Source organism: Petromyzon marinus (genome assembly GCF_048934315.1).
Source record: "Petromyzon marinus isolate PM22_M1 ecotype Great Lakes invasive population chromosome 80 unlocalized genomic scaffold, UKy_Petmar_22M1.pri1.0 chr80_unloc.4, whole genome shotgun sequence".
In the NCBI taxonomy this organism is placed as follows: domain Eukaryota; kingdom Metazoa; phylum Chordata; class Hyperoartia; order Petromyzontiformes; family Petromyzontidae; genus Petromyzon; species Petromyzon marinus.
The window spans coordinates 548,798-575,004 of NW_027422632.1; the positions used below are offsets into that span (position 1 = coordinate 548,798).

The window sequence follows — 26,207 nt, forward strand, 5'->3', positions numbered from 1 at the left end:
CCTGTACCACGTCACTCCATCTCTTCTCTAGCCCGTGCCGTGCCCGTTTAGCCCCCTCGATCCAGCCGAACAAAAGCTGTTTAGGCATGCGGTGGCTGGGCGTGCGGGCAACATGACCCAGCCAACGCAGCCTTGCCTGCAGGAGGAGCTCACCGATGGGACTTTGTTCAGATCTTTCAAGGATTTGCAGGCTCCTCAGAAACCAGCCTGATTAAACCCAGGATGGATCGTAGGCAGGCTAGCCTAAATATTTCTAACCGGCGAAGATGTTCCATTAGGGGAGTCCACGTTTCACAAGCGTAGAGAAGGGAGGGAATGACCGTGGCCGAGAAGACCTGAAGCTTCGTGCAGAGCGACAGACCAGGTAGCTTCCACACAGCGTTACGCAACCGATGAAAAGATAATTTCGCTCGACTGATTCTGAATGAGACCTCATGCTGTTAAACTGGAGCCGGTCATAACCACACTGCCCAGATATGGGAAACTCTCCACTCTCTCCACAACTGCCCCATCACCAATTGGGGTGGAGTGTCCGATGGTACAAAATACCCTGGCAGGTGCTTAGTTGTGGTGGGGCTGATGGTAAGGCCTCACTTCTTAGTGGCAAGCTCCAGGTTTAGCAGCAGTGCCTCCAACTCCTCCTCTGAGTGACCAGCGATTACCAGATCATTGGCATACATAACATGGTTGAGCAATAGGGAGCCATCCCTTGACCACACCCGGGCATCGATCAGCCTCCCATTATATCTGTACCAAATAGAGATTCCCCCGGTACAACTATTGAAGGCTTCACGAACTACGTGGTCAAAATAGATGTTAAATAATGTGGGAGCCAGAGGACATCCCTGTCGCACCCCAAGGTATAAAGGGAATGGCTCTGACTCCCGGCCATGTAGTTTTACCCGGGCCCGCTCACCATCATGAAGGTCCTTAATGATCGTGAGCAGAGGGTCAGGGACTCCGAAAGCACGAAGAACAACCCAGAGCCCAGGCCTACTGATGGTATCATAGGCCTTGACCAGGTCAATAAAGCAGAGATGTAGGTCTTGTTGGAATTCCCTACACCTCTGCTGAAGCAAACAGACAAAAAATATGGCATCTGTGCAGGACCGCCCTTTGCTGAAACCGCATTGGGGCTCCGCAAGCCTCTCCTCAGCGTGCCTGGCGAGGCGATGTTGAATAATCCTTGCCAGGACCTTTCCCGGAACATTGAGGAGTGAGATGCCCCTGTATTTGTTCCAGTCTATACGGTCCCCCTTCTTAAAGAGGGGGACCACCAGGGCATCCTTCCAGTCCAGCGGAACACGTCCAGTGGTCCAGACTGTTGTTATGATGTCATGTAGGGCAGTCTGTGCACAAACACCACCCTCCCTCAGCATTTCGCTTGGGAGATCATCTCTGCCCGGTGTCATTGCTGGCCTCAGACTCTGGATCGCCTTCAGTGCTTCCTCAACAGATGGCACCTCAGCCAGCCACTCACAGGGGGTGACTTCTTCCAATATTTGAGGCACCGCAGCCTCAGCAGGGTCATCCCTACTTTGTGCCACGATGTTTTCCAGGCTGAGGGATTTCCCCTCCCCCAGGACCTCACAGACATGCTCAGCAAATCTGCAAACCTGTTTCTGGGGGTTGGAGATTGGATCACCATTCTTTCTCATAATGATGGTAATAGGTGTGGCGCTGCAGGTTACTTTTTTTTGGAATTATATAGCGATTTGTGATCGTGAGCCATTGAGGCAGACTCCATCTCCTCAGCAACCCGCAACCACCACCCATCCTTGCAGTGCCTCACGGCTCTCCGAACCTCTGAGCGAAGGCTGCGGTAAGCCTCCTCATTCTCTGACGTGGGATGCTGTAGCCAGTGAGAGTGGGCCTGTCGCTTTTTCTCAGCCAGCCTGAACACCTCCTCTGTCAGCCAGGCTCTCTGGGGAGGTCTGGACCGTATACCCAATGCTGCCATTGCAGCTGCATGAGCCACAGTCCTAAACCTCGCCCATTTCCCCTCGACATCAGGAGGAGTGGGGGACGATGCCAACCCCAACCGCAAGTGATGATGAAATTCTCGCTTGCAACTTTCATCAGCTAGCTGAGACCATGCCACTAAGGGTTTGAATGGGGTCCTGGGTGTACACCCACCACCGGAGTGGAAGAATGGCAGGTGCATCTTACAGATGACAAGTCGATGGTCAGTGGTCAGATCAGCTCCACGGTAGGTCCTGGTGTCAAGGACATGGGCCCGCATCCGCTGTTCCATCACTATGTAGTCCAGCAGATGTTCTTGCTTGGACCCGGAATGCATCCATGATATTGTGTGGATGCGCCGATGCCGGAACAGCGTGTTGGTAATTACAAGCCCATGGGCTGCACACAAATCTAGCAGCCTCCTACCATTGTTATTGAGCTGATCTGCCCATGCCCTCTAATCACTCCAGACCAGGTGCTAGCATCATGACCAACTCGGGCATTGAAGTCACCCAACAAGATGACTCTATCCCGAGGGGCACTTAAGCCAGCACCTGTGACAGGAGGTCATAGAAGGCATCTGACTCATGGGCTTTGCCTGCATCCCTCCACGGATGTTTGTCTTCAGTGGGGGGCATAAGTAACCACGACCACCACTCCTCGCCTCTGGTTGATGGGAAGGCGAGCCCAAAGTAGCCTGGGGCTTACAGCTTCTCACACCTCACCGCCACGCTCCCACGCCCCCTTCATTATTTTGTTCAGAATAGCCACTCCCTGGTGTTTGGCAGTCTGCTGCCCCGAGTAGAGGACTGTCCACCCCTCACGGTGGCAGGAGCCAGAGCCGGTCCACCGGATCTCCTGAATACCACAGAGATGCAGGCGGTAGCGGTCCAGCTCCCGACAGAGGAGCGGCAGCCTCTCCTCCGCAGTGAGCGTTAGAACATTCCGCGTGGCCACACGAAGTGGCTTTTCGTTGTATCTGGAGGAGCCCCGAGGGTAAGGATTTAGTCTCCTGGCTCCGCAAAATGGGCTTTGGCCAGGAGACGTCATAGACGCCTGTCCCCCCGGGGCCTCCGGCACAAGCTTATTAATTACATTTTTCAGTCGTGGTTTTGTGGTAATTCATTGTAGGTGGAGGGGTTACCAGCCCCTCGCACCCATCCAGAGCCCCCATGTGGCCACTGTGGTGGTTACAAACGCCATGAGGGGAAAGGCCAATCTAAATTGGCCCTCCCCCCACGCCACTGCCCACCACAGCGTTGCCACCCGGCACCACGAGGCGGTAGGGGGTTCTTTTTGCCGGACCACAAACAGACAGACAAAGACAAAAATATTCCCCGTGTAGCCTTAACAGACTGTAGGGGCAAGTGCTGTTAGCGAGCGCCTATGAAGGCCGGAATGGTACACGAGGGGATGGGTGGCCAGCACCACACCCGACCGCCTTTGTCTCCCCAGTGGCGATATTTACACACCGCACCAGGTACTCATTTGAGGCTGAGTCGACCTAGGGGAGGCCCGGGACCAGTTCAGATAATTGTCATTGGTGTTGGCCGTGAGCGGGAATTGAACCCGGGTCACCAGGTTCATAGCGCAGCGTAGCGCTAACCGCTACACTACCGCTCCCCATTCGCACAGACAAACACACATACACAGACACATACACCCACACAGACAGACAGACACACACAGACACACAGACAGACAGACACCTACACACACAGACACACACACAGACACACACACCCAGACAGACAGAGAGACACACATACACAGACATACACAAACACACACATACACAGACAGACACAAACACACACACACACCCAGACAGACAGAGAGACAAACACACACAGACAGACACACACGCAGACACACACACACCCAGACAGACAGAGACACACACACAGACAGACACAAACACACACAGACAGACACACACGCAGACACACACACCCAGACAGACAGAGAGACACACATACACAGACAGACACAAACACACACAGACAGACAGACACACACGCAGACACACAGACAGACAAACACCTACACACACAGACACATACACAGACACACACACCCAGACAGACACAAACACACACACACAGACAGACACACACACACCCACACACACAGACACACACAGACAGACAGACACATACACACACCTACACACACAGAGACACACACCCAGACAGACAGAGACACACACAGACACACACAGACACACGCACAGACACACACACACACATACACAGACACAAACACACACACAGACACACACAGACAGACACAGACACACACACAGACACACACACAGACACACACAAACACACAGACACACAAACACAAACAGACACACACACACACAAACACACACAGACACACACACAGACACATACACAGACACACACACACACAGAGACACACACACAGAGACACAGACACACACACACAGACACAGACACACACAGACACATACACATACACACACACACAGACACACACAGACAGAGACACACACAGACAGACAGACAGACACAGACAGGGACACCTTCTCCAGATGGGGCACGTTGTGCGTGGCACGGATGCCGCTGTCAAACAGCTCCACAACGGTCGGCTCAAAGAGCTCCAGCGGGGTGCTGAAGTGGACCCCAGCAGAGTCCATGGACAGGTCCACAGCAAACAGAGGGCCCCTCCTAGGTCTGACACACACACACATACTGATACACTACACACATACTGATACACTACACACACATACTGATACACTACACACACATATTGATACACTACACACACATACTGATACACTACACACACATACTGATACACTACACACACATACTGATACACTACACACACATACTGATACACTACACACACATACTGATACACTACACACACATACTGATACACTACACACACACACTGATACACTACACACACATACTGATACACTACACACACACACTGATACACTACACACACATACTGATACACTACACACACATACTGATACACTACACACACATACTGATACACTACACACACATACTGATACACTACACACACATACTGATACACTACACACACATACTGATACACTACACACACATACTGATACACTACACACACATACTGATACACTACACACACATACTGATACACTACACACACATACTGATACACTACACACTACTACTATATACTACTATATAGTACTACACAATGACACACACACACTGATACACTACACACTACTACTATATACTACTACTACTATATAGTACTACACAATGACACACACACACTGATACACTACACACTACTATATACTATATACTACTACTACTATATAGTACTACACAATGACACACACACACTGATACACTACACACCACTACTATATACTATATACTACTATATAGTACTACACAATGACACACACACACTGATACACTACACACTACTACTATATACTACATACTACCACTACTATATAGTACTACACAATGACACACACACACTGATACACTACACACTACTACTATATACTACTACTACTATATACTATATACCACTACTATATAGTACTACACAATGACACACACACACTGATACACTACACACTACTACTATATACTACTACCACTATATAGTACTACACAATGACACACACACACTGATACACTACACACCACTACTATATACTACTACTACTATATAGTACTACACAATGACACACACACACTGATACACTACACACTACTACTATATACTATATACTACTACTATATAGTACTACACAATGACACACACACACTGACACACTACACACTACTACTATATACTATATACTACTACTATATAGTACTACACAATGACACACACACACTGATACACTACACACCACTACTATATACTATACACTACTACTACTATATAGTACTACACAATGACACACACACACTGATACACTACACACTACTACTATATACTACTACTATATAGTACTACACAATGCCACACACACACACTGATACACTACACACTACTACTATATACTATATAGTACTACTATATAGTACTACACAATGACACACACACACTGATACACTACACACTACTACTATATACTACTACTACTATATACTATATACCACTACTATATAGTACTACACAATGACACACACACACTGATACACTACACACTACTACTATATACTATATACTACTACTACTATATAGTACTACACAATGACACACACACACTGATACACTACACACTACTACTATATACTACTACAACTATATAGTACTACACAATGACACACACACACTGATACACTACACACTACTACTATATACTACTACTATATACTACTATATAGTACTACACAATGCCACACACACACACTGATACACTACACACTACTACAATATACTATATACTACTACTATATAGTACTACACAATGCCACACACACACACACTGATACACTACACACTACTACTATATACTATACACTACTACTACTATATAGTACTACACAATGACACACACACACTGATACACTACACACTACTACTATATACTATATACTACTACTATATAGTACTACACAATGACACACACACACTGATACACTACACACTACTACTATATACTATATACTACTACTATATAGTACTACACAATGACACACACACACTGATACACTACACACTACTACTATATACTATATAGTACTACTATATAGTACTACACAATGACACACACACACTGATACACTACACACTACTACTATATACTATATACCACTACTATATAGTACTACACAATGACACACACACACTGATACACTACACACTACTACTATATAGTACTACTACTATATAGTACTACACAATGACACACACACACTGATACACTACACACTACTACTATATACTATATACTACTACTATATAGTACTACACAATGACACATACACACTGATACACTACACACTACTACTATATAGTACTACTACTATATAGTACTACACAATGACACACACACACTGATACACTACACACTACTACTATATACTACTACTATATAGTACTACACAATGACACACACATACTGATACACTACACACACACATACTGATACACTACACACTACTACTATATACTACTACTATATAGTACTACACAATGACACACACACACTGATACACTACACACTACTACTATATAGTACTACTACTATATAGTACTACACAATGACACACACACACTGATACACTACACACTACTACTATATACTATATACTACTACTATATAGTACTACACAATGACACACACACACTGATACACTACACACTACTACTATATACTACTATATAGTACTACACAATGACACACACACACTGATACACTACACACTACTACTATATACTATATAGTACTACTATATAGTACTACACAATGACACACACACACTGATACACTACACACTACTACTATATACTATATACCACTACTATATAGTACTACACAATGACACACACACACTGATACACTACACACTACTACTATTTACTATATACTACTACTATATAGTACTACACAATGACACACACACACTGATACACTACACACTACTACTATATACTACTATATAGTACTACACAATGACACACACACACTGATACACTACACACTACTACTATATACTATATACTACTACTATATAGTATTACACAATGACACACACACACTGATACACTACACACTACTACTATATACTATATACTACTAGTATATAGTACTACACAATGACACACACACACTGATACACTACACACTACTACTATATACTACTACTACTATATAGTACTACACAATGACACACACACACTGATACACTATACACTACTACTATATACTATATACCACTACTATATAGTACTACACAATGACACACACACACTGATACACTACACACTACTACTATATACTACTACTATATACTACTATATACTACTACTATATAGTATATACTACTACTATATAGTACTACACAATGACACACACACACTGATACACTACACACTACTACTATATACTACCACTACTATATAGTACTACACAATGACACACACACTGATACACTACACACTACACACTACTACTATATACTACTATATAGTACTACACAATGACACACACACACTGATACACTGCACACTACTACTATATACTACTACTATATAGTACTACACAATGACACACACACACTGATACACTATACACTACTACTATATACTACCACTATATAGTACTACACAATGACACACACACACTGATACACTACACACTACTACTATATACTACTATATAGTACTACACAATGACACACACACACACTGATACACTACACACTACTACTATATACTACTACTATATAGTACTACACAATGCCACACACACACTGATACACTACACACTACTACTATATACTATATACTACTACTACTATATAGTACTACACAATGACACACACACTGATACACTACACACCACTACTATATACTATATACTACTATATAGTACTACACAATGACACACACACACTGATACACTACACACTACTACTATATACTATATACTACTACTACTATATAGTACTACACAATGACACACACACACTGATACACTACACACCACTACTATACACTACATACTACTACTATATACTACTACCACTACTATATAGTACTACACAATGACACACACACACTGATACACTACACACTACTACTATATACTACTACTATATAGTACTACACAATGACACACACACACTGATACACTACACACTACTACTATATACTATATAGTACTACTATATAGTACTACACAATGACACACACACATACTGATACACTACACACTACACACTACTACTATATACTACTACTATATAGTACTACACAATGACACACACACACTGATACACTACACACTACTACTATATACTACTATATAGTACTACACAATGACACACACACACTGATACACTACACACTACTACTATATACTACTACTACTACTATATAGTACTACACAATGACACACACACACTGATACACTACACACTACTACTATTTAATACTACTATACAGTACCACTATATAGCACTACTACTGTAAATTACTACTATATAGGTAAAGTCACGTAGAATGAGAATAAAATAATAAAATAACACAATAAAATTCTCACGACGTTTCGGCCACAACACAAGTGGCCTTCATCAGGTGAAGGAACCAGACTGTCTGGAGGACAGCGCTGGAGCGAACGAAGCCAAGCTCAGACCGCGACCTTTAAGCTGTGTGAGAAGGAAACAGAGCGCCTTGACAAAGGAATTAGCATAAAAATTAGCATTCAATTGGCAGACTTAGCATGATGAACGGTGTAGAGGGGTTGAACATGTGCAGACCGGCGAGGCGGGGAGGGGGAGTTTACATATTGATGGTGTGAAAAGGGAATTTAAGCAGCTGCGAAAGTTTGGGATACCACTACTTGAAAAAAAATATACTGTACCATTGAAAATTAGTTTAATGTTTGGTTCGGAGAATTTAGCATTGAAATAGCTGAGTGATTAGCTTGTGACTGGTCACAGAAATGGCTATGTTAAAGTCAAAGCCTACACATCCACAGAGGCACCTAGCACAAATCAAACAGGAGAATTTAGCATTGAAATAGCTGAGTGATTAGCTTGTGACTGGTCACAGAAATGGCTATGTTAAAGTCAAAGCCTACACATCCACAGAGGCACCTAGCACAAATCAAACAGGAGAATTTAGCATTGAAATAGCTGAGTGATTAGCTTGTGACTGGTCACAGAAATGGCTATGTTAAAGTCAAAGCCTACACATCCACAGAGGCACCTAGCACAAATCAAACAGGAGAATTTAGCATTGAAATAGCTGAGTGATTAGCTTGTGACTGGTCACAGAAATGGCTATGTTAAAGACAAAGCCTACACATCCACAGAGGCACCTAGTACAAATCAAACAGGAGAATTTAGCATTGAAATAACTGAGGGATTAGCTTGTGACTGGTCATAGAAATAGCTATGTTAAAGTCAAAGCCTACACATCCACAGAGGCACCTAGTACAAATCAAACAGGAGAATTTAGCATTGAAATAACTGAGGGATTAGCTTGTGACTGGTCATAGAAATAGCTATGTTAAAGTCAAAGCCTACACATCTACAGAGGCACCTAGTACAAATCAAACAGGAGAATTTAGCATTGAAATAGCTGAGTGATTAGCATGTGACTGGTCACAGAAATGGCTATGTTAAAGTCAAAGCCTACACATCCACAGAGGCACCTAGTACAAATCAAACAGGATAATTTAGCATTGAAATAACTGAGTGATTAGCTTGTGACTGGTCACAGAAATGGCTATGTTAAAGTCAAAGCCTACACATCCACAGAGGCACCTAGCACAAATCAAACAGGAGAATTTAGCATTGAAATAGCTGAGTGATTAGCTTGTGACTGGTCACAGAAATGGCTATGTTAAAGTCAAAGCCTACACATCCACAGAGGCACCTAGTACAAATCAAACAGGAGAATTTAGCATTGAAATAACTGAGGGATTAGCTTGTGACTGGTCATAGAAATAGCTATGTTAAAGTCAAAGCCTACACATCCACAGAGGCACCTAGTACAAATCAAACAGGATAATTTAGCATTGAAATAACTGAGGGATTAGCTTGTGACTGGTCATAGAAATAGCTATGTTAAAGTCAAAGCCTACACATCTACAGAGGCACCTAGTACAAATCAAACAGGAGAATTTAGCATTGAAATAGCTGAGTGATTAGCATGTGACTGGTCACAGAAATGGCTATGTTAAAGTCAAAGCCTACACATCCACAGAGGCACCTAGCACAAATCAAACAGGAGAATTTAGCATTGAAATAGCTGAGTAATTAGCTTGTGACTGGTCACAGAAATGGCTATGTTAAAGTCAAAGCCTACACATCCACAGAGGCACCTAGTATAAATCAAACAGGATAATTTAGCATTGAAATAACTGAGGGATTAGCTTGTGACTGGTCATAGAAATAGCTATGTTAAAGTCAAAGCATACACATCCACAGAGGCACCTAGTACAAATCAAACAGGAGAATTTAGCATTGAAATAACTGAGGGATTAGCTTGTGACTGGTCATAGAAATAGCTATGTTAAAGTCAAAGCATACACATCCACAGAGGCACCTAGTACATGGACACCAAAGGGGCTGCAACAACTCGACTAAATTCTCCTGTTTGATTTGTACTAGGTGCCTCTGTGGATGTGTAGGCTTTGACTTTAACATAGCTATTTCTATGACCAGTCACAAGCTAATCCCTCAGTTATTTCAATGCTAAATTCTCCTGTTTGATTTGTACTAGGTGCCTCTGTGGATGTGTAGGCTTTGACTTTAACATAGCTATTTCTATGACCAGTCACAAGCTAATCCCTCAGTTATTTCAATGCTAAATTCTCCTGTTTGATTTGTACCAGGTGCCTCTGTGGATGTGTAGGCTTTGACTTTAACATAGCCATTTCTGTGACCAGTCACAAGCTAATCACTCAGCTATTTCAATGCTAAATTCTCCTGTTTGATTTGTACTAGGTGCCTCTGTGGATGTTTAGGCTTTGACTTTAACATAGCTATTTCTATGACCAGTCACAAGCTAATCCCTCAGTTATTTCAATGCTAAATTCTCCTGTTTGATTTATACTAGGTGCCTCTGTGGATGTGTAGGCTTTGACTTTAACATAGCCATTTCTGTGACCAGTCACAAGCTAATCACTCAGCTATTTCAATGCTAAATTCTCCTGTTTGATTTATACTAGGTGCCTCTGTGGATGTGTAGGCTTTGACTTTAACATAGCCATTTCTGTGACCAGTCACAAGCTAATCACTCAGCTATTTCAATGCTAAATTCTCCTGTTTGATTTGTACTAGGTGCCTCTGTGGATGTGTAGGCTTTGACTTTAACATAGCTATTTCTATGACCAGTCACAAGCTAATCCCTCAGTTATTTCAATGCTAAATTCTCCTGTTTGATTTATACTAGGTGCCTCTGTGGATGTGTAGGCTTTGACTTTAACATAGCCATTTCTGTGACCAGTCACAAGCTAATCACTCAGTTATTTCAATGCTAAATTCTCCTGTTTGATTTGTACTAGGTGCCTCTGTGGATGTGTAGGCTTTGACTTTAACATAGCCATTTCTGTGACCAGTCACAAGCTAATCACTCAGCTATTTCAATGCTAAATTCTCCGAACCAAACAATAAACTAATTTTCAATGGTACAGTACATTTTTTTTCAAGTAGTGGTATCCCAAACTTTCGCAGCTGCTTAAATTCCCTTTTCACACCATCAATATGTAAACTCCCCCTCCCCGCCTCGCCGGTCTGCACATGTTCAACCCCTCTACACCGTTCATCATGCTAAGTCCGCCAATTAAATGCAATTTTTTTATGCTAATTCCTTTGTCAAGGCACCTTAATTTCTTCTCACACAGCTTAAAGGTCGCGGTCTGAGCTTGGCTTCGTTCGCTCCAGCGCTGTCCTCCAGACAGTCTCGTCCCTTCACCTGATGAAGGCCACTTGTGTTGTGGCCGAAACGTCGTGAGAATTTTCATGTGTTATTTTATTTTATCAATTTATTATTTTATTCTCATTCTACGTGACTTCACCGAAAGAACCAAAGAAGATAGTACTACTACTATATAGTACTACTATATAGTACTACTACTACTAGATAGTACTACTATATAGTACTACTATATACTATATAGTAGTACTATATAGTACTACTACTGTATATTACTACTATATAGTACTCCTATATAGTACTACTGCTACAAGGTACTACTGCTATATAGGACTACTACTGTAGTAGACTCAACTAAGTCGCAGACGAACTCTTTGAACCACCAGGCTAACTACACAGTATGGTGGTGGACCACCAGGCTAACTACACACTATAGCGGTGGACAACCAGGCTGACTACACACTATGGTGGTGGACCACCAGGCTGACTACACACTATAGTGGTGGACAACCAGGCTGACTACACACTATGGTGGTGGACCACCAGGCTGACTACACACTATAGTGGTGGACCACCAGGCTGACTATACACTAAGTGGTGGACCACCAGGCTAACTACACACTATGGTGGTGGACCACCAGGCTGACTACACCCTATGGTGGTGGACCACCAGGCTGACTATACACTATGGTGGTGGACCACCAGGCTGACTACACACTATGGTGGTGGACCACCAGGCTGACTACACACTATGGTGGTGGACCACCAGGCTAACTACACACTATAGCGGTGGACAACCAGGCTGACTACACACTATAGCGGTGGACAACCAGGCTGACTACACACTATGGTGGTGGACAACCAGGCTGACTACACACTACAGTGGTGGACCACCAGGCTAACTACACACTATGGTGGTGGACAACCAGGCTAACTACACCCTATAGTGGTGGACCACCAGGCTGACTACACACTAAGTGGTGGACCACCAGGCTGACTACACACTATAGTGGTGGACCACCAGGCTGACTACACACTATAGTGGTGGACCACCAGGCTGACTACACACTATGGTGGTGGACCACCAGGCTGACTACACACTATAGTGGTGGACCACCAGGCTGACCACACACTATGGTGGTGGACCACCAGGCTGACTACACACTATAGTGGTGGACCACCAGGCTGACTACACCCTATGGTGGTGGACCACCAGGCTGACTACACACTATAGTGGTGGACCACCAGGCTAATTACACACTATAGTGGTGGACCACCAGGCTGACCACACACTATAGTGGTGGACCACCAGGCTGACTACACACTATAGTGGTGGACCACCAGGCTAACTACACCCTATAGTGGTGGACCACCAGGCTGACTACACACTATAGTGGTGGACCACCAGGCTGACTACACACTATGGTGGTGGACCACCAGGCTGACTACACACTATAGTGGTGGACCACCAGGCTGACTACACACTAAGTGGTGGACCACCAGGCTGACTACACACTATGGTGGTGGACCACCAGGCTGACTACACACTATGGTGGTGGACCACCAGGCTGACTACACACTAAGTGGTGGACCACCAGGCTGACTACACACTATGGTGGTGGACCACCAGGCTGACTACACACTATAGTGGTGGACCACCAGGCTGACTACACACTATGGTGGTGGACCACCAGGCTGACTACACCCTATGGTGGTGGACCATCAGGCTAACTACACACTATAGTGGTGGACCACCAGGCTGACTACACACTATGGTGGTGGACCACCAGGCTGACTACACACTCTGGTGGTGGACCACCAGGCTGACTACACACTATAGTGGTGGACCACCAGGCTAACTACACACTATGGTGGTGGACCACCAGGCTAACTACACACTAAGTGGTGGACCACCAGGTTAACTACACACTATGGTGGTGGACCACCAGGCTGACTACACACTATGGTGGTGGACCACCAGGCTGACTACACCCTATAGTGGTGGACCACCAGGCTCACTATACACTAAGTGGTGGACCACCAGGCTGACTACACACTAAGTGGTGGACCACCAGGCTAACTACACACTAAGTGGTGGACCACCAGGCTGACTACACACTATGGTGGTGGACCACCAGGCTGACTACACACTAAGTGGTGGACCACCAGGCTAACTACACCCTATGGTGGTGGACCACCAGGCTGACTAAACACTAAGTGGTGGACCACCAGGCTGACTACACACTATGGTGGTGGACCACCAGGCTGACTACACACTATGGTGGTGGACCACCAGGCTGACTACACACTATGGTGGTGGACCACCAGGCTAACTACACACTAAGTGGTGGTGGACCACCAGGATGACTACACACTATGGTGGTGGACCACCAGGCTAACTATACACTATAGTGGTGGACCACCAGGCTGACTACACGAGTTACACTACTATGATAAAGTAGTAGTACTATATAGTAGAAGTACTATGCAGTGGGCGAGTGAGTGGGTGAGTGAGTGGGTGAGTGAGCGAGCGAGTGAGTAGGTGAGCGAGTGAGCGATTGGGTGGGTGAGTGAGCAAGTGAGTGAGTGGGTGAGTGAGTGAGTGGGTGAGTGAGTGATTGGGTGAGTGAGTGAGCGGGTGAGTGAGTGAGTGAGTGGGTGAGTGAGTGAGCGAGCGGGTGAGCAAGTGAGTGAGTGAGTGGGTGAGTGAGTGAGCGGGTGAGTGGTTGAGTGAGCGAGCGAGGGAGGGAGGGAGCGAGCGGGTAAGCAGGAAGTGACAAGACATGGTGGTGGAGATGGTGGTGGTGGTGATGGTGGTGATGGTGGTGGTGGAGATGGTGATGGTGGTGATGGTGGTGGTGGAGATGGTGGTGGTGGTGATGGTGGTGGTGGTGGTGGTGATGGTGGTGGTGATGGTGGTGGTGGTGATGATGATGGTGGTGGTGATGATGATGATGGTGTAGGTGATGGTGGTGGTGGCGGTGATGATGGTGATGGTGGTGATGGTGGTGATGGTGGTGGTGATGGTGGCAGTGATGGTGGTGGTGGCAGTGGCGGTGGCGGTGGTGATGGTGGCGGTGGTGGTGGTGATGATGATGATGTAGGTGATGGTGGTGGTGATGGTGGTGGTGGTGGTGATGGTGGTGGTGTAGGTGATGGTGGTGGTGATGGTGGTGGTGGTGGTGGTGATGATGATGATGGTGGTGGTGGTGGTGGTGATGATGATGGTGTAGGTGATGGTGGTGGTGATGGTGGTGGTGGTGGTGATGGTGGTGGTGTAGGTGATGGTGGTGGTGGTGGTGGTGATGATGATGATGGTGGTGGTGGTGGTGGTGATGATGATGATGGTGTAGGTGATGGTGGTGGTGGTGGTGGTGATGATGGTGGTGGTGGTGGTGATGATGATGATGGTGTAGGTGATGGTGGTGGTGATGGTGGTGGTGGTGGTGATGATGATGATGGTGGTGGTGATGATGATGATGGTGTAGGTGATGGTGGTGGTGATGGTGGTGGTGGTGGTGATGATGGTGGTGGTGGTGGTGATGATGATGATGGTGGTGGTGGTGGTGGTGATGATGATGATGGTGTAGGTGATGGTGGTGGTGATGGTGGTGGTGATGGTGATGGTGATGATGGTGGCGGTGATGATGGTGATGGTGGTGATGGTGGTGGTGGTGATGGTGGTGGTGGCGGTGATGATGGTGATGGTGGTGATGGTGGTGGTGGCGGTGATGATGGTGATGATGGTGATGGTGGTGATGGTGGCAGTGATGGTGGTGGTGGCGGTGATGGTGGTGGTGGTGGCGGCGATGGCGGTGATGCAGGCAGGCAGACCGCCTCACTTGTAGGGGCTGTTGATGAGATCCGGACCCCACACCAACGTGCCCGGTGCCTCCTCCGCACCGGTGACCTCGGCAACGTCAGCACCGGCACGGGGACCGTCGCTCGCGCCGGCACCACCACCACCACCGGCACCACCACCGGCACCACCACCACCACCACCACCGGCACCACCACCACCACCACCACCACCACCGGCACCACCACCGGCACCACCACCACCACCACCACCGGCACCACCACCACCACCACCGCCGGCACCACCCTGGCAGGCGTCTTGCAGCGTCCGCGCGAAGGCGCCGGCCGAGTGCAGGGCCAGGCCCCGCAGGGCGTGCTCCGTGCGCAGGCGCACGGCCTCCAGCAGGCGGCGCAGCTTGGAGCGGCGGTACGAGGACCAGCGGCGCTCGCCGGGGTCCAGCGTCGGGGCGGCGCCGGCGCCGGTGGCACCACCGGCGCCACCGGCGCCACCGGCCAGCAGGGCGGCGCGCAGGGACTGGGCCAGCGACGGCAGCCACGAGTCGCACAGGAAGAGCTGCACCTGGGGGGGAGGAGGATGGGGAGGATGGGGGAGGAGAGGGAGATGTTGACTCCCTCGCCCGGTACTCAGGAGGTCGTGGATTCGATCCCGACCACTGACAATGGGGGAGGAGAGGGAGATGTTGACTACCTCGCCTGGTACACAGGAGGCCGTGGATTTGATCCCGACCCTGACGATGGGGGAGGAGAGGGAGATGTTGACTCCCTCGCCCGGTACGCAGGAGGTCGTGGATTCGATCCTGACCCTGACGACGGCAATGGCTGTACATTTGGAGCCTGCGTCTCTCTTTCTCATGATCATCACGGTGGCAGGGAGATGTTAACTACCTCGCCTGGTACACAGGAGGTCGTGTGCTACATCCCGACCCTGTTGTGTATTCACAGTGGATAGGAGATGTTGACTACCTCGCTTGGTCTACAGGAGGTCGTGGGTTCGAGCCTTACCCTGACGACACCCTGCTGCTGTACATTTGCATGTGCTAGGAAATGTTAACGACCTCGCCTGGTATACAGGAGGTCGTGAACGTTGATCCCTAGCGCCAGTTGCATTCTCGCAGTGCCAAGATATTAACTAATAATAGTAGGGTTTTTCCCCTTTTTTCTGGCAACAAAATTGAAACCTGCAGTCAAAATGCAAACAGAAAAACATACTATGATAATATATTGGCATTGTCCTTGAAACTGATTGCTCCACTGGCAAAGGGGGTCTAATGATGAAGATATTAACTGTGCCTGGTACGCAGGAGGTCGTGGGTTTGACCCCGACCCTGATGGGGAGTGGGCGGGGAGGGGGAGGGTGGAGGAGGAGTGGGGAGGAGGAACACACACAAACACTTACACAAACACTTACACACGCACACAGACACACATCCACAACAACAACAACCGCTATTCGCCACTAAGTGGCGGTGACGTCACCACGACGCTTGTGCCAGGCCATGTGCACCCTGAGGCCACGTGAAGTGTCGAACGCCCGCTGGCAGGAGGTCACGGGGCAGACCCAGGTGCCACGGGTCGACTGACTGAGATGACTGGCCGATGCACCACCTGTGCCCCCTAATGTGCCAACCTGCTGTGCTTTAGCCACCCGCGCTCCGCTCGTTGTTGTGAGCGTCGCTCCTCTGCCCTCCGTTGTTGCTGGAGGGCGACTGCCTCCGACTGCCCAGTAGCATCCTTCACGAGCCTCCTCCACAGAGGCCGATCTTGACACCGCTGGTACCAGTCATCGGCAAGTTCACTCAGCCTGTTGTATCAGCCCTTCTCTTCTCCAGCCCATGCCGCGCCCGTTTAGCCCCATAAATCCGGCCGAACAAAAGCTGTTTCGGCATGCGGTGGCTGGGCATGCGGGCAACATGACCCAGCCATCGCAGCCTTGCCCGCCGGAGGAGCTCACCGATGGGACCTTGCCCAGATCTTTCAAGGATTTGTGAGCTCCTCACACAATCCAGCCTGGTTAACCCCAGGATAGATCGTAGGCAGGCCAGCCTAAATGTTTCCAACCGGCGAAGATGCTCCATTAAGGGGGTCCACGTTTCGCAAGCGTAGAGAAGGGAGGGAATGACCGTGGCCGAGAAGACCTGAAGCTTAGTGCGGAGCGACAGACCAGGTAGCTTCCACACAGCGTTACGCAACCGATGAAAAGATATTGCCGCTCGACTGATTCGGAGTGAGACCTCTGCTGTTAAACTGGAGCGGGTCATAAGCACACTGCCCAGGTATGGGAAACTCTCCACTCTCTCCACAACTGCCCCATCACCGATTGGGAGTTGTGGGGGTGGAGTGTCCGATGGTACAAAATACTCAGGCAGGTGCTTCGTTTTGGTGGGGCTGATGGTAAGGCCTCACCTCTTAGTGGCACGCTCCAGTCTCAGCAGCAGCGTCTCCAACTCCTCCTCTGACTGAGCAGCTATTACCAAATCATCAGCATACATAACGTGGTTGAGCAATAGGGAGCCATCCCTTGACCGCACCCGGGCATCGATTAGCCTCCCATTATATCTGTACCATATGGAGATTCCCCCGGGACAGCTATTGAAGGCTTCACGAACTACGTGGTCAAAATAGATGTTAAATAATGTGGGAGCCAGAGGACATCCCTGTCGCACCCCAAGGTGTACAGGGAATGGCTCTGACTCCCGGCCACGTAGTTTTACCCGGGCCCGCTCACAACCATGAAGGTCCTTAATGATCGTGAGCAGAGGGTCAGGTACTCCAAAAGCATGAAGAACGACCCAGAGCCCAGGCCTACTGATGGTATCATAGGCCTTGACCAGGTCAATAAAGCAGAGATGTAGGTCTTGTTGGAATTCCCTAAACCTCTGCTGTAGCAAACTGACAGAAAATATGGCATCTGTGTAGGACCGCCCTTTCCTGAAACCGCATTGGGGCTCTGCAAGCCTCTCCACACAGACACACACACTTACACACACACAGACACACACACTTGACACACACACAGACACACACACTTTGACACACACACAGACACACACACAGACACACACACAGACACACACACAGACACACACACTTACACACACACAGACACACACACTTACACACACACACTTGACACACACACAGACACACACACAGACACACACACTTACACACACACAGACACACACACTTACACACACACAGACACACACACTTACACACACACAGACACACACACTTACACACACACAGACACACACACACAGACACACACACTTACACACACACAGACACACACACTTACACACACACAGACACACACACACACACAGACACACACACTTGACACACACACACACTTACACACACACAGACACACACACTTGACACACACACAGACACACACACTTACACACACACAGACACACACACAGACACACACACTTACACACACACAGACACACACACACACACAGACACACACACACTTACACACACACACAGACACAGACACACACACACGGACACACACACACACAGACACACACACTTACACACAGACACACACACACTTACACACACACAGACACACACACTTACACACACACAGACACACACACTTACACACACACAGACACACACACAGACACACACACAGACACACACACACAGACACACACACAGACACACACACTTACACACACACACACACTTACACACACACAGACACACACACAGACACACACACACACACACTTACACAGACACACACACTTACACACACAGACACAACAACAACACAACAACCGCCATTCGCCACTAAGTGGCGGTGACGTCACCACGACGCTTGTGCCAGGCTATGTGCACCCTGAGGCCACGTGAAGTGTCGAACGCCCGCTGGCAGGAGGTCACGGGGCAGACCCAGGTGCCACGGGTCGACTGACTGAGATGACTGGCTGATGCACCACCTGTGCCCCCTACTGTGCCAACCTGCTGTGCTTTAGCCACCCGGCGCTCCGCTCGCTGTTGTGAGCGTCGCTCCTCCGCCCTCCGTTGTTGTTGGAGGGCGACTGCCTCCAACTGCCCAGTAGCATCCTTCACGAGCCTCCTCCACAGAGGCCGCTCTTGACACCGCTGGTACCAGTCATCGGCAAGTCCACTCAGCTCCACGTCCTCCTGTACCACATCACTCCATCTCTTCTCTAGCCCGTGCCGCGCCCGCTTAGCCCCCTCAATCCGGCCAAACAAAAGCTGTTTCGGCATGCGGTGGCTGGGCATGCGGGCTACATGACCCAGCCATCGCAGCCTTGCCTGCCGGAGGAGCTCACCGATGGGACCCTGCCCAGATCTTTCAAGGATTTGTGAGCTCCTCACACAATCCAGTCTGGTTAAACCCAGGATGGATCGTAGGCAGGCCAGCCTAAATGTTTCTAACCGGCGAAGATGTTCCATTAGGGGGGTCCACGTTTCGCAAGCGTAGAGAAGGGAGGGAATGACCGTGGCCGAGAAGACCCGAAGCTTAGTGCGGAGCGACAGACCAGGTAGCTTCCACACAGCGTTACGCAACCGATGAAAAGATATTGCCGCTCGACTGATTCGGAGCGAGACCTCTGCTGTTAAACTGGAGCCGGTCATAAGCACACTGCCCAGGTATGGGAAACTCTCCACTCTCTCCACAACTGCCCCATCACCGATTGGGAGTTGTGGGGGTGGAGTGTCCGATGGTACAAAATACCCAGGCAGGTGCTTAGTTTTGGTGGGCCTGATGGTAAGGCCCCACCTCTTAGTGGCACGCTCCAGTATCAGCAGCAGCGTCTCGAACTCCTCCTCTGAATGAGCAGCTATTACCAAATCATCAGCATACATAACGTGGTTGAGCAATAGGGAGCCGTCCCTTGACACACACACTTACACACACACAGACACACACACTTACACACACACAGACACACACACTTATACACACACAGACACACACACTTACACACACACAGACACACACACTTACACACACACAGACACACACACTTACACACACAGACACACACACACTTACACACACACAGACACACACACACTTACACACACACAGACACACACACTTACACACACACAGACACACACACTTACACACACACAGACACACACACTTACACACACACAGACACACACACTTACACACACACAGACACACACACTTACACACACACAGACACACACACAGACACACACACAGACACACACACTTACACACACACAGACACACACACTTACACACACACAGACACACACACTTGACACACACACAGACACACACACTTGACACACACACAGACACACACACTTACACACACACAGACACACACACTTACACACACACACAGACACAGACACACACACACAGACACAGACACACACACACTTACACACACACAGACACACACACTTACACACACACAGACACACACACTTGACGCACACACAGACACACACACACTTACACACACACAGACACACACACTTACACACACTTACACACACACAGACACAACAACAACCGCCATTCGCCACTAAGTGGCGGTGACGTCACCACGACGCTTGTGCCAGGCTATGTGCACCGTGAGGCCACGTGAAGTGTCGAACGCCCGCTGGCAGGAGGTCACTGGGCAGACCCAGGTGCCACGGGTCGACTGACTGAGATGACTGGCTGATGCACCACCTGTGCCCCCTACTGTGCCAACCTGCTGTGCTTTAGCCACCCGGCGTTCCGCTCGTTGTTGTGAGCGTCGCTCCTCCGCCCTCCGTTGTTGGAGGGCGACTGCCTCCAACTGCCCAGTAGCATCCTTCACGAGCCTCCTCCACAGAGGCCGATCTTGACACCGCTGGTACCAGTCATCGGCAAGTCCACTCAGCTCCACGTCCTCCTGTACCACATCACTCCATCTCTTCTCTAGCCCGTGCCGCGCCCGCTTAGCCCCCTCAATCCGGCCAAACAAAAGCTGTTTCGGCATGCGGTGGCTGGGCATGCGGGCTACATGACCCAGCCATCGCAGCCTTGCCTGCCGGAGGAGCTCACCGATGGGACCCTGCCCAGATCTTTCAAGGATTTGTGAGCTCCTCACACAATCCAGTCTGGTTAAGCCCAGGATGGATCGTAGGCAGGCCAGCCTAAATGTTTCTAACCGGCGAAGATGTTCCACCAGGGGGGTCCACGTTTCGCAAGCGTAGGGAAGGGAGGGAATGACCGTGGCCGAGAAGACCTGAAGCTTAGTGCGGAGCGACAGACCAGGTAGCTTCCACACAGCGTTACGCAACCGATGAAAAGATATTGCCGCTCGACTGATTCGGAGTGAGACCTCTGCTGTTAAACTGGAGCCAGTCATAAGCACACTGCCCAGGTATGGGAAACTCTCCACTCTCTCTACAACTGCCCCATCACCAATTGGGAGTTGTGGGGGTGGAGTGTCCGATGGTACAAAATACCCAGGCAGGTGCTTAGTTTTGGTGGGCCTGATGGTAAGGCCCCACCTCTTAGTGGCACGCTCCAGTCTCAGCAGCAGCGTCTCCAACTCCTCCTCTGACTGAGCAGCTATTACCAAATCATCAGCATACATAACGTGGTTGAGCAATAGGGAGCCATCCCTTGACCGCACCCGGGCATCGATTAGCCTCCCATTATATCTGTACCATATGGAGATTCCCCCGGTACAGCTATTGAAGGCTTCACGAACTACGTGGTCAAAATAGATGTTAAATAATGTGGGAGCCAGAGGACATCCCTGTCGCACCCCAAGGTGTACAGGGAATGGCTCTGACTCCCGGCCACGTAGTTTTACCCGGGCCCGCTCACCATCATGAAGGTCCTTAATGATCGTGAGCAGAGGGTCAGGTACTCCAAAAGCACGAAGAACGACCCAGAGCCCAGGCCTACTGATGGTATCATAGGCCTTGACCAGGTCAATAAAGCAGAGATGTAGGTCTTGTTGGAATTCCCTACACCTCTGCTGTAGCAGATGGACAGAAAATATGGCATCTGTGCAGGACCGCCCTTTCCTGAAACCGCATTGGGGCTCCGCAAGCCTCTCCTCAGCGTGCCTGGCAAGGCGATGCTGAATAATCCTTGCCAGGACCTTTCCCGGCACACTGAGGAGTGAGATGCCCCTGTAGTTGTTACAGTCTGTGCGGTCCCCCTTCTTAAAAAGGGGGACCACCAGGGCATCCTTCCAATCCTGCGGAACCCTTCCAGTGGTCCAGACTGTTGTTATGATGTCATATAGGGCAGTCTGTGCACAAACGCCACCCTCCCTCAGCATTTCGCTTGGGAGATCATCTCTGCCCGCTGCCTTTCCTGGTCTCAGACTCCGGATCGCCTTCAATACTTCCTCAGCAGATGGAACCTCAGCCAGCCACTCACAGGGGGTGACTTCATCCAATATTTGAGGCACCGCAGCCTCAGCAGGGTCATCCTCACTTTGTGCCACGATGTTTTCCTGGCTGAGGGATTTTCCCTCCCCCAGGACCTCACAGAACACACACAGACACACACACTTACACACACACTTGACACACACACACAGACACACACACTTACACACACACAGACACACACACTTGACACACACTTGACACACACACACACTTACACACACACAGACACACACACTTACACACACACACTTACACACACACACAGACACACACACACAGACACACACACAGACACACACACAGACACACACACTTACACACACTTACACACACACACACACTTACACACACACTTACACACACACACACAGACACACACACAGACACACACACTTACACACACACTTGACACACACACACACTTACACACACACAGACACACACACTTACACACACACTTACACACAGACACACACAGACACACACACACACACTTACACACACACACACAGACACACACACAGACACACACACACTTACACACACACTTGACACACACACACAGACACACTTACACACAGACACACTTACACACAGACACACTTACACACAGACACACTTACACACACACTTACACACACACAGACACACACACACTTACACACACACACTGACACACACACACACTTACACACACACTTACACACACACAGACACACACACTTGACACACACACACACTTACACACAGACACACACACACTTACACACACACAGACACACACACACTTACACACACACTTACACACACACAGACACACACACAGACACACACACACTTACACACACACTTACACACACACAGACACACACACACAAACCTGCGCCTGCGTCTGCGCGTGCATCTGCCGGAAGTCGGCCAGCCGCTGGGGCTTGCCGCCCGCGCTGATGTGGAAGAGGCACATGGACGAGGTGGAGGAGGTGGACGAGGTGGACGAGGTGGAGAGGCGTCCACACTCGACATTGGCGCAGTACAGAGCCCGCAGAGCCGCCTCGTGCGTGAGCAGCGAGCGGAAGCGGAAGGCGGCCAGACGCTCCGCAAAGGGGAACGGGGGCAGGTGACGCACACGGGCTGCGCAGAGAGAGACGCGGGGAGATAGAGGGACATGGAGATAGAGAGAGAGATATACAGAGAGAGATAGAGAGAGATATACAGAGAGAGATAGAGAGATGGAGATATAGAGAGATGGAGATATAGAGAGATATAGAGAGATGGAGATATACAGAGAGATATAGAGAGAGAGAGATGGAGATATAGAGAGAGAGATATAGAGAGAGATAGAGAGATGGAGATAGAGAGATATAGAGAGAGAGATAGAGAGATGGAGATAGAGAGAGAGAGATAGAGAGAGAGATAGAGAGAGAGCGATAGAGAGATGGAGATATAGAGAGATGGAGATATAGAGAGATATATAGAGAGAGATAGAGATATAGAGAGATAGAGAGAGATGAAGATATAGCGAGAGATGGAGATATAGAGAGATATAGAGAGATATAGAGAGATATAGAGAGAGAGATAGAGAGATGAAGATAGAGAGAGATGGAGATATAGAGAGATATAGAGAGAGATAGAGAGATGGAGATAGAGAGAGAGAGATAGAGAGATGGAGATAGAGAGAGAGATAGAGAGATGGAGATAGAGAGAGATAGAGAGATGGAGATATAGAGAGATATAGAGAGAGATGGAGATATAGAGAGATATAGAGAGATATAGAGAGATATATAGAGAGAGATAGAGAGATGGAGATATAGAGAGATAGAGAGAGATAGAGAGATGGAGATATAGAGAGATATAGAGAGATGGAGATAGAGAGAGATATAGAGAGATAGAGAGATATAGAGAGATGGAGATATACAGAGAGATAGAGAGAGATAGAGAGATGGAGATAGAGAGAGATAGAGAGATGGAGATAGAGAGAGATAGAGAGAGAGATAGAGAGATGGAGATATAGAGAGAGATAGAGAGAGATAGAGAGAGATATAGAGAGTTATAGAGAGAGATAGAGAGATAGAGAGAGATAGAGAGCGAGATAGAGAGAGATATAGAGAGAGATATAGAGAGAGATATAGAGAGATATAGAGAGATAGAGATATAGAGAGATATAGAGAGAGACACGGGGAGATAGAGAGAGATGGAGATAGAGAGAGAGAGATGGAGATAGAGAGAGAGATAGAGAGAGATAGAGAGATGGAGATAGAGAGAGAGAGAGATGGAGAGAGAGATAGAGAGAGATAGAGAGATGGAGATAGAGAGAGAGATAGAGAGAGATGGAGATAGAGAGAGAGATAGAGAGAGAGATGGAGATATAGAGAGATATAGAGAGA

The 26,207-nt window shown here is 48.1% G+C and overlaps 1 protein-coding gene across 1 annotated transcript in view; it reads right to left on the reverse strand.

Moving 5' to 3' along the window:
• Window positions 1-26,207, reverse strand: part of LOC142908373 (dynein axonemal heavy chain 1-like) — a gene marked incomplete at its 3' end in the record, with an annotated part of 159,001 nt that overhangs the window by 124,058 nt on the left and 8,736 nt on the right. Inside the window, 3 exon segments of the mRNA XM_076058943.1 lie at window positions 4,514-4,664; window positions 16,422-16,957; window positions 24,704-24,954. Coding sequence (XP_075915058.1) covers window positions 4,514-4,664; window positions 16,422-16,957; window positions 24,704-24,954 — 938 coding nt within the window.